At 41.8% G+C, this 12614-nt stretch overlaps 1 protein-coding gene across 1 annotated transcript in view; it reads left to right on the plus strand.

Moving 5' to 3' along the window:
• The window catches only part of MYH15 (myosin heavy chain 15), a 78200-nt gene that overhangs the window by 30191 nt on the left and 35395 nt on the right, over positions 1 to 12614 (plus strand). The window contains exons 21-28 of the mRNA XM_075590070.1: positions 1482 to 1599; positions 4769 to 4892; positions 5287 to 5423; positions 5749 to 6004; positions 6974 to 7216; positions 8720 to 8896; positions 10995 to 11140; positions 11347 to 11437. Of these exons, the coding sequence (XP_075446185.1) occupies positions 1482 to 1599; positions 4769 to 4892; positions 5287 to 5423; positions 5749 to 6004; positions 6974 to 7216; positions 8720 to 8896; positions 10995 to 11140; positions 11347 to 11437 (1292 nt within the window). The remainder of the gene's footprint in view (positions 1 to 1481; positions 1600 to 4768; positions 4893 to 5286; positions 5424 to 5748; positions 6005 to 6973; positions 7217 to 8719; positions 8897 to 10994; positions 11141 to 11346; positions 11438 to 12614) is intronic.

The raw sequence follows: 12614 nt of genomic DNA on the forward strand, positions 1-12614 counted from the left end.
TATCCTATGTAACCAGTCATAGTGAGTAGAAAAAACAAAAAATCATTTATTAATATCTGCAAAATAACACACTGGGTGTGGAATATATACAAGGGAATTAAAATATTGGCAGTGGAGTGTGACTAAAAATAGGGGAGTCCAGTATGTCTTCCCCCCCCCTTAGACCTCCCCCCCCCCACCAACTGAAAAATACCCATTTTGGGACAACATGTTGTTTAACTCAGTGAAAAATCTTGTCATGTGCCTATGACATTGTCGTTATCATTTGCATGAATGTTCTCAATAAAAAAAAAAGTGATACAAAAAAATAGGGGAGTACTCATATATGTGAGGAGATAATCGTATTCCCTACATAGGGGTTAATACTCCCTGAGTAAAGAAACTCCACCACAATTAATCACAGTACAGGGAGCTAGACTGTGCAAGTTTATCTACTGGATGATAAGTGAGGGTTAATGCCCACTAAATGTAGATAATTGAGAGAGACACTTGTACTCTATATGATATATTGGGGAGATGCAAATATCAAAAGTGTAACCCTATATATTCCTCCAATATGTCTTAGATACGCAGTCCTAAGAGAGGTAGTGAAACAGCAAATAATCTGTCACTATATCCCTTCAGTAAGGACACAATTAGAGACTGAACTAGTGTCTCTCAGTATGAAACTTGCCAACACAATTGAATATGAATGAATAATATATAACACTGGATATTAGTCACAAAAGGTTTGAAGTGAATGATATGTTATGGAGATACAGCTATTCAGTATTGAATCCCCATAAGTTAACACATACTGTCTTATTGGGCTAGTACTTGTCAAGGTTACAAAATAACACATGAGCCTATTGCTAAATCCCTATGCAAAAAGACACAGTGTGGAAGTCTAATTAAATCTTTCAGATTGTGACTACAAAGTACAGAAATTGCAGCATTGCACTCCGGTCAGAATAGATAGCATATAACACCCTGGTTACTGCAGATGTAAAAGTGGATTATAGCCATTGTAATATAGATATAGCACATAGCAGCAATCTTTACATCCTACAGCTATTCCCTAATACTAATACCTGACAATACCTATAGGTGTATTCGACCGGTTCCAAGCAAAATGAATTTCTAATAAATAAATAGTCACCGTTGAACTCCTCCTACCCTGATGAAGCATGGATCTCACGCGAAACGATCCATCAGATTTTAGTGACGTCATCCTGGTGTCGGCAGTGGAGTTGTAGTGCGGGGAATAAGACGCTACACATTTGGATATCTGGTTGTATACTGCTTTATTTCATACATATTCCTGTTATTATGTGTGTGCAGTTCATTGGTTCAACGGTGACTATTTATTTATTATAAGTCTCAATATTAGAACAAAAAACATTGGTTTATAGAAGAAACTTTCATCTCTCTTTTTGAACGTGAATTTTAATAAGGTTGCTCTGCCAGCCAGTGGTTTGTATTTAGTATTTTTATATTTCTAGGTGCAATGGATCCTTTCCTGGTTCTTCACCAGTTACGCTGTAACGGTGTCCTGGAGGGAATTCGCATTTGCCGTAAAGGCTTTCCAAACAGAGTGGTGTATGCCGACTTCAAACAGAGGTGAACTTATAACCAGAAGAATATCTTCCTACCTTCAAAACTAGTGCAAACTAATGCATGAATTGTACATTACACTTCAGTAGCTTTACATTTGTAAGTTTCCTTGACTTTGGAAGACCCAGATGTAATATTAATGTACATGCTCTTTTGCTGTCCATATGGCACATGAGATTCAGCTGGTGAGGTATAATATCCAGATGTGCAATCCTCTTTTTGGATAACTTTTTGAGAACTTTGAGAGAACAACGTTTAAAGATCTTATACTATATTAGTGAAAGCACTATATGCCTGTCTGGATGTCCGGTGTCCCAAGGGGAAATCTCATTGGTCCCTTGGGACGCCCGCCCGCCCCCGCACACCTCTCATTGGCCTGAGGCGGAGTGACGGGCCACACACACACACACACACACACACACACACACACACACACACACACACACACACACACACACACACACACACACACACACACACACACACTAGGTAGGGGGGGGTGTTACATACATTAGCTTGGGGGGGCGCACGATTATGTAGGGGGGGCGCGAGCAGCTTGCAGGGAAACCTGGGGGCGCTCCATGCTGCTGCTTCTATGTCTGTGTCTTGCAGAGGGGGCGGGGCTTCTCTTCCTGTCTGCTTCCCGTTTTCAGCAGCATGGGGGGTTGGGGGATCGGAGCATGTCGCCCCCCCAGGTGAAATTGTGGACTGGTTAAGTGTGTGTGTTGGTGGTGGTGGTGGTGGTGGGGGGGGGGGAGTGATTGAGTGTGTGTGTGGGGGGATTGAGTGTGTGTGTGGGGGGTGGGGGGGATTGAGTGTGTGTGTGTGTGTGTGGGGGGGGGGGGGAAGGGGGGATTGAGAGTGTGTGTGTGTGTGTGTGTGTGTGTGTGTGTATTGAGTGTGGGGATTGTGTGATTGTGTGTGGGGGGGGTTGTGTGTGTGGGGGGGATTGTTTGTTGGGGGGGGATTGTGTGTGTGGGGGGGATTGTTTGTTGGGGGGGGATTGTGTGGGGGGGTGGGATTGTGTGTGTGTGTGGGGGGGATTGAGTCCCCCCCCTCCCTGCCCTTTGCCCCCCTTGCCCTTTGCACCCCCCCTGCCCTTTGCCCCCCCCCCTGCCCTTTGCCCCCCCTCCCTGCCCTTTGCCCTCCCCTCCCTGCCCTTTGCCCCCCCCCCCCCTTCCACTCCATGCCCCCTGCCCTTCCACGCCCGGGCAACGCCGGGTATATCAGCTAGTACTGTATATACTGTAGGTCAAGTTGGCACCATAGGTTTTGGTTCTGGAGTGAAGTTGTGTAGTATAGATATACTGTAGCGTCACTGCCTTAAAAAGAAATAACCTAATTCAAGTCCCATTATTATCTCCTTGTGACCTTGGCACTTCTTTATGGAGCAGGAATTTTTGCCTGAAAACCACATGTGCAGCGTTGTGTAATGATAATAATTATTTTTTGTTCTTGTATAGCGCTGCTAGTTTTACGTAGTGCTTTACAGAGACATTTTTCCCTGCCCCATAGAGTTTACAATCTATGTTTTTGGTGCCTGAGGCACAAGGAGATAAAGTGACTTACCCAATGTCACAAGGAGCCGACACCGGGAATTGAATCAGGTTCCCCTGCTTCACACTCAGTGTCTTTACTAACTGAGCCGCTCCTTCTCCTTCTCCCTATGCAGGAAAAATTACTTTGCGCTAATAACAGAAAAATCTACTAAGAATAACTTTCTTGCTGTAAATTATGATACCATATAGCAGACCAACTTTAGAGCTCTTAATAAAATTATAGTGTACAGAGCTTTCAAAATCACATCGGTTTCTTCTTCAGGTTGACTGTGGCAGCACAGTTACAGTTACAGTAGAAAGAAACATGTACCCTAATGTGAGTAGTAGTAGGGTTGGAGATACACTCTGTAAAGCGTCTTCATCTAAAAAGAACTCTTATGTTGGTCCTCTGAGAGTGTCATAACCTACATGAAATCTGCTTCTCTCAAGGACCAATAGGGCACCAGAGCATAAAAACACGTTTGTAATCTGCAACAGGTACATTTCCAAGAATTTAGTACATTACCTGGAGCAGAAATGTTAGTAAAGAGACTGAAAAAAAAGTTTCCTTTTATATAGACTTGGCAAATATGTATATAAATTTCAAAAACAGATACTGTACATTTTGACTGTTTGTCATTTTGCATCTGACCAATGAAGGTACTTTTCTCCAATATTACTTAATTTGTGAAATTAACTGTTTTGTGAAGGGGCTAGTTAGAGGATATACTATAGGAGATATTATAATAAAAAAATATAGAATGTTTTGCTTATAACTGGTGCAGTTTCCCTTTTTCTTTGGTCATATACATCTCCAGGTCTGTGATTGCATTACCTAAAGCTTCCGAGAGATCTGCACCAAATGTTAGGCTGCGGATATAATTCCGCAGTCCGTGCGGAGACGCACTGAGGGAAAGCGGGTGCTTTCCCTGGCTATAGTATTCAGGCCGTGGGGGGCGTTCCCAGTGACGTCACAGAGCTGGTTCGCCCTAATTGGGCAAACCGCTCACGTGACCGCCCTGTCGCGCGAGAAATCAGTTTTAACTGATTTCTTGCACATCCCGCGCCCCCTCCTGCCTCCGCCCGCATGATGCATGTACGCGAACACTAAGGCAGTCTGTTCGCTCAGCCTGAGGTACCATGGACGCAGCCTTAGGAGCAAGATTAACACTTTCATACATATGTCACCTGGCTGCTTGTTTTGCAGCAAATTGCACAATCCTATTAGATATCCCTCTTGACATCCTCACACACCCCTGTTTATCCATCATGAGGCAATCTGCCCAACCACAATTTGCAGAAACCCTATATATTACACTGTCCTTAATTTCCATCTATTTGTTCAAGAAATCCAATAAATGTCTGCTATGCTTTCTCATTGTACTCTTTATAAAACAGTTCAGCATGACTTAATTTTGGCATTTTATCTTCCAAACACCACCAAAAATGCAGTGAATACTTTGTTTGTGATTATTCCGTTTTTGTGGACTGTACTTCTGTGTTTTTAAGACTTCAATTGTACCCAAAAAGGGAAACTTTATTCCTGCTGCCTATCCGACAATTATAGAACTAAGCAATAAAATACATGACACTAACTTATGCTAGAATGCACCAGCCTGATAGACTTGTTCTGGCAGATACCGTATCCTGAATCCAAGTGCTATTCCAGAAGACAAGTTTGTGGACAGCAGAAAAGCTTCTGAAAAGCTTTTGGGCACATTGGATATAGACGCCACTCAATATCGTTTTGGGCATACCAAGGTAAAACAAAGAGATTTTTTTTGTATGTACAGTATTAGGAAAAATGTACATTATAAGCCGGAAAATAATATAAAACTGTAATCTTTACTCGAATTTTAGTTCAGTCTCGCATTTGTAATTCTTAATGTAACATATTTTCACTGCACATAGCAATTATGTTCTCTTGCTGTAATGTTCTGCCAAGTCATCCAACGTAAATAACTTTTATATATAAACCTCTATATCAGAGCGATAAACCAATAGCTAAAAAAGTAAAATGATCCATTTTAGAGAGCACATTGGTAGACAAATGTGTGCACCGAATAATTATTTTCAGCACTGGAATAAGGTATTAAAATCTGAATATTTAGGAATTTATTTAATTTGCAAATTACTGGATTTGTTTATGTTCTAGGTCTTTTTCAAGGCTGGTATGTTGGGTCATCTGGAAGAAATGAGAGACATGCGATTATCCAAGATTCTCACACTGATTCAGGCGAGAGCCAGAGGCAAAATAATGCGGATCGAGTTCCAAAAGATTTTGGAAAGAAGGTGATGAGCATTTTTATGATTGAAAAAAACTCCAAAACCAGTTTGTCTTTTCGGGGGGAGAAGTGTGAGAGCTGTAAGAGAAAGGGGACAAAGAGAAGTCAGAAGTGATCTAGGTGACAGGGAGAGTAAGGGCTCGACAAATAGAAGAAGATCTCTGGGTGAAGGATATGACTGCTTTTTCCAGATATCTTTCATCTTTTGCTCTTTGATCATGATGTGCCCCAAAGTACCAATTTAGTCCATATAAACCTCCTCCTGATAATAATAAAAAAACATAATTATGTATTAGAAAAAGAAACATTTTCTCTCATTTCTTCCTAACCAGAGATGCGCTCCTGGTGATCCAGTGGAACATCCGTGCTTTTATGACTGTCAAGAATTGGCCTTGGATGAAGCTTTTCTTCAAGATCAAGCCCTTACTAAAGTCTGCAGAAAATGAGAAGGAAATGGAAAACTTGAAGGATGAGTACCTAAAACTGAAGGAAGCTTTGGAAAAATCTGAAGCGAGAAGGAAAGAACTTGAAGAAAAACAAGTCACTTTGGTGCAGGAGAAAAATGATCTAACTCTTCAACTGCAAGCGGTAAGAGGATAAAATATAGAATTTGTAGGCAGATTGTGGTCACCCGCCACTGCTGAGGAAATGAAGGAGCGCGGAGGCTTGCCGTACCACAGCGTTTGGGTGCAAGGAAGGAATTTAATACAGCATCCAAGTGATCTAAAAAGTGACTTTATTAAATGTCCACGCAACTTCTCATGCCAAACCCAGTCGCATACTGACAAACCATGGCCACAGTTCTAAAAAGTGTTAGGGTGACAAAGTGGCAGCTTACACCTGTTGCTGGATCAGGGAAGTCTTAACTACCAAAGCGAGGCAGGGGCTTATCATCCTCAGGGTGCCCTCTACTCACAGACTGCCTATGTATTCTGTCCTCCCAGGGAGCAGTCACATGGGCCTGATGACCTGACTGTCTAAAGTGTGGGGCATGGACCAAGGGCCACTCTTACTTTAGCTTTACCCTCGCTTGTTCTTAGCTCCATCTTTTAACGCTAGTCTAGCACACTTCTCCTGACTTGTTTCTAGCAGGGAGGGGATCTACTCTGGGTATGGGAGGGTTCTTGGTGGCCACAAATATATATGGAGAATTCTGTATAGGTTTAGACTCTATGGCAAACATGAACATAAGTGGAACTCGCAGTCAACAGTTATACGGTAGTATCCAACAATTGCGGAGTGCTATGCAGCAGTAAGGAAACCAGTATGTTTGGGTATGGAAGATTGAAGCAAGTACACCCTTTTATTTTAAAATACTATAAAAGAGGGGTGTGCTTGCTTTGATCTCGCTAAAATAGACAGCATGTATTATTTGGGGTATCAACACTACAATACTAGCAAACAAGAAAACACAAACATCTATATACTACAAGCTACAAGATATGGCATACAAAGTATAAAAGCTCTATACGCAGTAACGAATTATTGATGCAATAAATAGAGAATTGTGCAAATCTAAGTGAAAATGTCATTTTATACATAACATTTTTCTTTTAGGAGCAAGACACTCTGGCTGATGCAGAAGAACGATGTGACTTGCTAATCAAGTCTAAGATCCAGATGGAGGCTAAAATCAAAGACTTCACGGAGCGTATAGAGGACGAGGAAGAAATGAACTCTGAGCTGACTGCTAAGAAAAGGAAACTAGAGGATGAGTGCTCTGAACTTAAAAAAGATATTGATGACCTTGAACTAACCTTAGCAAAAGCAGAAAAAGAAAAGCATGCCACTGAAAACAAGGTATATATTCTTTGCATTGTTTCTGCATAGTTAGAAATTGTTTCTCGATGATTCCTACAGTAATGCATTTGAGCTATGTAGTAGTAATAATACACATTAGCCTGGATACATCAACTTCAGGTAAGCCAGAAATGTGGTATTTTTACTACCAAAAAATGCTTTATTTGTATAGTGCATCAACGTTGCACCGCTAAAAATAACATATTTTTTTTATCTGGTCTGTGAAAGATATCGGATTCATAAAAAAATTGGTCATAATATCATAATTTTATCATACAAAAAACAAAGAAGCCCAAAGCTACATCCAATATGACAAAAATACACAGTGAAATACCTATATATCTCTTGAAAGAGGGTAATTTAGCTAAACCGCAAGGGGTCACTAAAAGTTTTTTGTGTTTTACAGTGTTGTTTTCCCTTTGCACCAGTTACTGTTTCTTTCTTATGTCTGGTGAGCAAGGTGCTTTTGTGTGTTCTTCAAGCCACAGCAAGGCATGACCAAATTTGCAGGTCCTAACACTAACTGATTAAAATTCTTATTTACCTCTATAATTAGAGGAAGAATGATCCCATTGGATCTGTCCCAACCAGCTACATGTAAAAAAAAAAAAAAACCTGCTTACTTGGGGAGGGGAGAGCTTAAACCCTGAGAGGGATGGGCCAGCAGCCTCCAAACCACCTGGACAAAGTAAATAAACACACAAATTCCCAGCAAGCTCTGATAAACTGGGTGTGATATTCACTCAGTTTTGAGCTTCCTGTATATAGGCCATAGTTGCTGTGGAATTCTGGTTTGTGGTTATTTCCTTCATTCATTCATGTGCATTCATGGCCTTCATGGATTCCTGTAGGTATCAGTGACTTTGGATGATTTATACTCCAAGTTACAGTATGTTAGTTTAAACAGATAGCGTTAATTACGTGACCTTTGCCTTGAGTTGTACATGTGCTGTGCTACAATCCATACTGTGTTAAACATGTTAATTGAATCTTGCTGATTAGCATCTAATAGCGATGTATATCAGTTGGTGATATTGACCCATATTTGTAAAGTGGTTTAATTCCATAAGGAACCTGACAGCACAGCCTCATAAATATGGGACTTTATCTTTTGAAAACAATTGAATTGAATCCTACTGATTATCATCTGATAGGGACTCAAAGCTCTTATTATTGTTTTGAAAAAGTATTATTACGCTGTCATTTGTGATATAGACAAATAAATGTTCATTCATCATAAACATGTTCTTTGAAAACATTTTAAACAAGCCGTTTAAATGTACATCACATTTTCATCATTCACCTTCAAAACAACATCCCAAATTACCTACTGTACCAGAAATAAATTATACTGGCAGTTCTTGACCGCACTTTGATTTTCTTATTGATATCATTTGCTTTCATTTTTCATTGTAAAACGGTGATTTCCTTTTTTCCTTTTCATTAAGTAAATATGTCCTAATATGTACTCCTCTAAGAACATATATATTCTATTTCATCAAGGTCAAAAACTTAACCGAAGAAATGGTAACTCTTGATGAGTCTATTAATAAATTAACCAAAGAGAAAAAAGCATTACAAGAAGCACATCAGCAGACTCTGGATGACCTTCAGGCCGAAGAAGACAAAGTCAACTCCCTGACCAAACTGAAAACAAAACTTGAACAGCAAGTGGATGATGTGAGATTTTTTTATTTTCATTGAACAATGTGAATTAATTTCACGTTGTATTTTTCAATGTGATACAGAAAGCTTTTAAATCACAGTGATATGGGTACATCTGACCACTGAGAGAATCACATTGGGTACCTGTTTCCAGCCATTTATTTTATTACTTGTATAGGCTAAGCCACTAATAACACCACCGGCTCTGAAAGCTGACTGGTTTTTGGGATATTACTGGAAAAATAATGCCTGAAAAGTGTGGCACCTCACAAAATGTTTAATTTTAGCCAATCTGCTTTCAGAGCTGCAGCGACATTCCCCAAACTCTGCAGCACTTTTCACCACCCCCTGCTGACAGCCCTCTTTACCGTCCCCAAATAGAGAGTTAGAGGACATGGGGTAGACAGAGAGAAAGTCCACCAGGATGAGGGAAGGAGAGTGAGAGCACCAGGATCGGGAGAGTAGAGAGCGAGTGCTGGGACTAGGGGAGGAGAGAGAAAGTGGCCCAGGACTGGACCAAGGGAGGAGGAGAGCGAGCACCTGGATGGGACCAGGGGAGGAAGAGAGCACACAGAGACTAGACATTATTACTGAAGTAAACCATTAGGCATTCATTCATGTAAAGTGTAAGTTACATAATGGTTCTGGACCATAAAGCAAAGGCTCAGCTGGACTAGGTTTTAAATTTAAATTAAGATAGTCCATAAAGGAAACAGCCTAAGCAGGAAAAAAAGAGATGTAAAGTATGGATTGGCCAAGCTGGTCACTAGGTGCAATCACTTGAGAGACTTACAGGTGCCCCTCTAAAACTTTGTAGACTGTGGGGTGTTTGTTAGGCCTGGGACATGGTGCAGGGAGCGGCGCTGGGCTGCGCTGACGCTCATGCTCACCTGCTCACGCAGGAGATTTTTCTTGTCCCTGCATGAGCGTCAGCAAGCGCGCTTGTGTGTAGGGCGGGAGGCGGGCATGGAGGCGAGGCGGGGCCACGTCACGGCGCCGATGTCACGGACTGCCATTGGCTTCTGGCAGTCACGTGACCGGCCCTTGCCTGTCTCCTGCATTTCCACACGCCTCTGCACGCCTGCGGAAGCGCCGTCTAAAGCCGCGCTGATAGGGATAATGTTTCCCCTCAGCGCACCTCAGCACGGTCTTTTTGACCATGTCTGAGGCCTTACAAATGGCTGCATTGAAAAGCCCAGACTAAAAATGTATTTTAGTCACTGCAGGTACAATATGCCATTCTTTGCTGTTGGCTTTAAACATGACTCATTTATAATAATTTGCATGCCCCCAAATGCAAAACAAAACCCCATGGTTAACACAAAGATGTATAACATATTAGGCTGCGGTCCCAGTGACTGCCACAGCGCACGCCTCTGCGTGCACTGTGCGAACAAGCACCGGCCCCCCAGTCACTCAGGGCCGAGTACATACGTTGGCGCACATTCAGCAGCCACACTGTACTGCAAGATTCCACACACAAAAAAAAATTGTGTGTGTAATTTGCGACGGAGCCGTGGCCACGCCCCCGCCGGCGGTTCAGCCAATGAGGGCGAACCAGCCGCGTGAGGTCATGGCCACGCCCCCGAAAAAACTCGACCACGCCCCCTCCCGTCGCAACTTCTCCCTCTCTCCTGAAGACCGCAGATCGCGGTTAGCGCTGTGCACGTGCTGCCCCCCCCACCGGGCACGCGTGTCACAGTGATGACTGGGACCGTTGCCTTAGAGTAGTGGCAGTTGCGGATGTAACTTTTTGCCGCTCGGGGATCAGCTTTCCTCTTCAGCTTAGCGTCGTCATGACACCACAACGTCACAACATAATTTGACGTGTTGTCATGGCAAAGCATTGCCATGTGACATCGCAACGTCATTAACGTCGCAACGCCATGACAACGCAACGCTACATTGGGGGCCGCTCTGTCAAAGCTAAGACACCCACACTAATTGGCTCCCCCCAAGATTGCCACTATAGCCTAGCCAGCCTTGTGGGAAATCCGCCCCTGAGTAGCTGGGCACATAGTGTACACGTCCATTTAGTTAGTCCCTGCGGTACCATTGTCTGTATTGTAGTAGAGTGCATGTGTGTCTAAAGAAGTTGTGTCTCCTTTCACAGCTCGAGGGATCCCTAGAGCAAGAAAAGAAGGTCAGGATGGATCTGGAAAGGGCCAAACGTAAACTAGAGGGAGATCTGAAGCTGACACAAGAGAGCCTCATGGATGTTGAAAATGATAAGCAGCAAACGGACGAAAAGTTAAAAAAGTAAGAAGATTACAATACTATAAAGTACAGGAATAAGTAGAGGTGCAGCAGTTAAAATAAGTAGTAATTGCTTTATTAATTGCATTAGTAAACAATTCAAATGTATTGTGCCTGTTATGGCCTTAGAATTATAAGCCTTATAATTTAATATACGTAAAAATGTTATACAACAAGCCACTGCAGATGTTTGGTTTGTTATCCAATAGGAAAGAATTTGAAATTAATCAGCTGACTTCAAAAATGGAAGATGAACAAGCAATTGTGGCTCAGCTCCAGAAGAAAATAAAGGAATTGCAGGTAATGAGGTTGTTTCGTGAGCTTTAGAGTCTTATCTTATAAACACATTCACAATGAGGATCTATTTAACTATAAGAAGAAGAACGCTGGGCATTTTTACACGTTAATGGCTAACATGAAAGATGTTGACTGTGTTGAGTATTACAAATCATTTATTTTGCAAATATCCACTGCAATGAAGTTGGATTACTTTCATTGCTGAACACAGATAGAGTAACCAGAAGGTCACAGCAGTCCCTTTTATATGCACTCGTGCTCAAAAATAAGGGGAATAGGATAATAGGATGTAAATATCACCAGGTAAATAGCTGACTAGACTAACTAATCCATATGCCAACTAAGGGAATATGAGAGCATAGCGTTCTAACCATATAAAAACACAACTAATAAACTTTTAATAGTATTCAAAAAACACAGAAAAAAGTGAACATTATATGCACTGAGAAAACTAAAATTGTGAAAATCCAGGGGCGTGGTGACGTCACGACGGTGACGTCCACGAGCGAGTTGGCGTTTGGAAGTTTACTGCCTCTGGGAGACCTCTGGACACACGGTTGTATTTGGGATTACTTTTTCAGGCTAATTGTGCTGGCGCAGTGTCATATTATATCAGCAGTTATGCAATATTGCCTGTATGTTACTACATTATACATATCAGGCGGTGAACCCGGTACCTGTGAATGATAATCTCACATGTTACTTTCATGGGCAGCATATGTTGACACACGTATTGACAGCCAGGATTTGTTGCTCGGTGTATCAACTACTAAACTGCCTTGATTTGCCCACTACCGTTTGTCTCCCTGAGTCTACCCATGACTAAAACATAAATAAATAGTCATCATACTGTTGGGCATATATTTATTTAGGTCCTCCAACCCCTTGCCCCAGTTTAACCTCTTCCAACCAAACGCTCTCAGCTCTGGGGATTTTATTCCAATTTGAGTTTTCTCAGTGCATATAATGTTAACTTTTTTCTGTGTTTTTTGAATACTATTAAAAGTGTATTATTTGTGTTTTTATATGGTTAGAACACTATGCTCTCATATTCCCTTAGTTGGCATATGGATTCGCTAGTCTTCTCAGCTATTTACCTGGGGATATTTACATCCTATTATCCTATTCCCCTTATTTTTTACCACGAGTGCACTTAAAAGGGACTGCTGTGACCTTCTGG

The sequence above is a fragment of the Ascaphus truei genome, chromosome 3, assembly GCF_040206685.1.
Source record: "Ascaphus truei isolate aAscTru1 chromosome 3, aAscTru1.hap1, whole genome shotgun sequence".
NCBI lineage: Eukaryota > Metazoa > Chordata > Amphibia > Anura > Ascaphidae > Ascaphus > Ascaphus truei.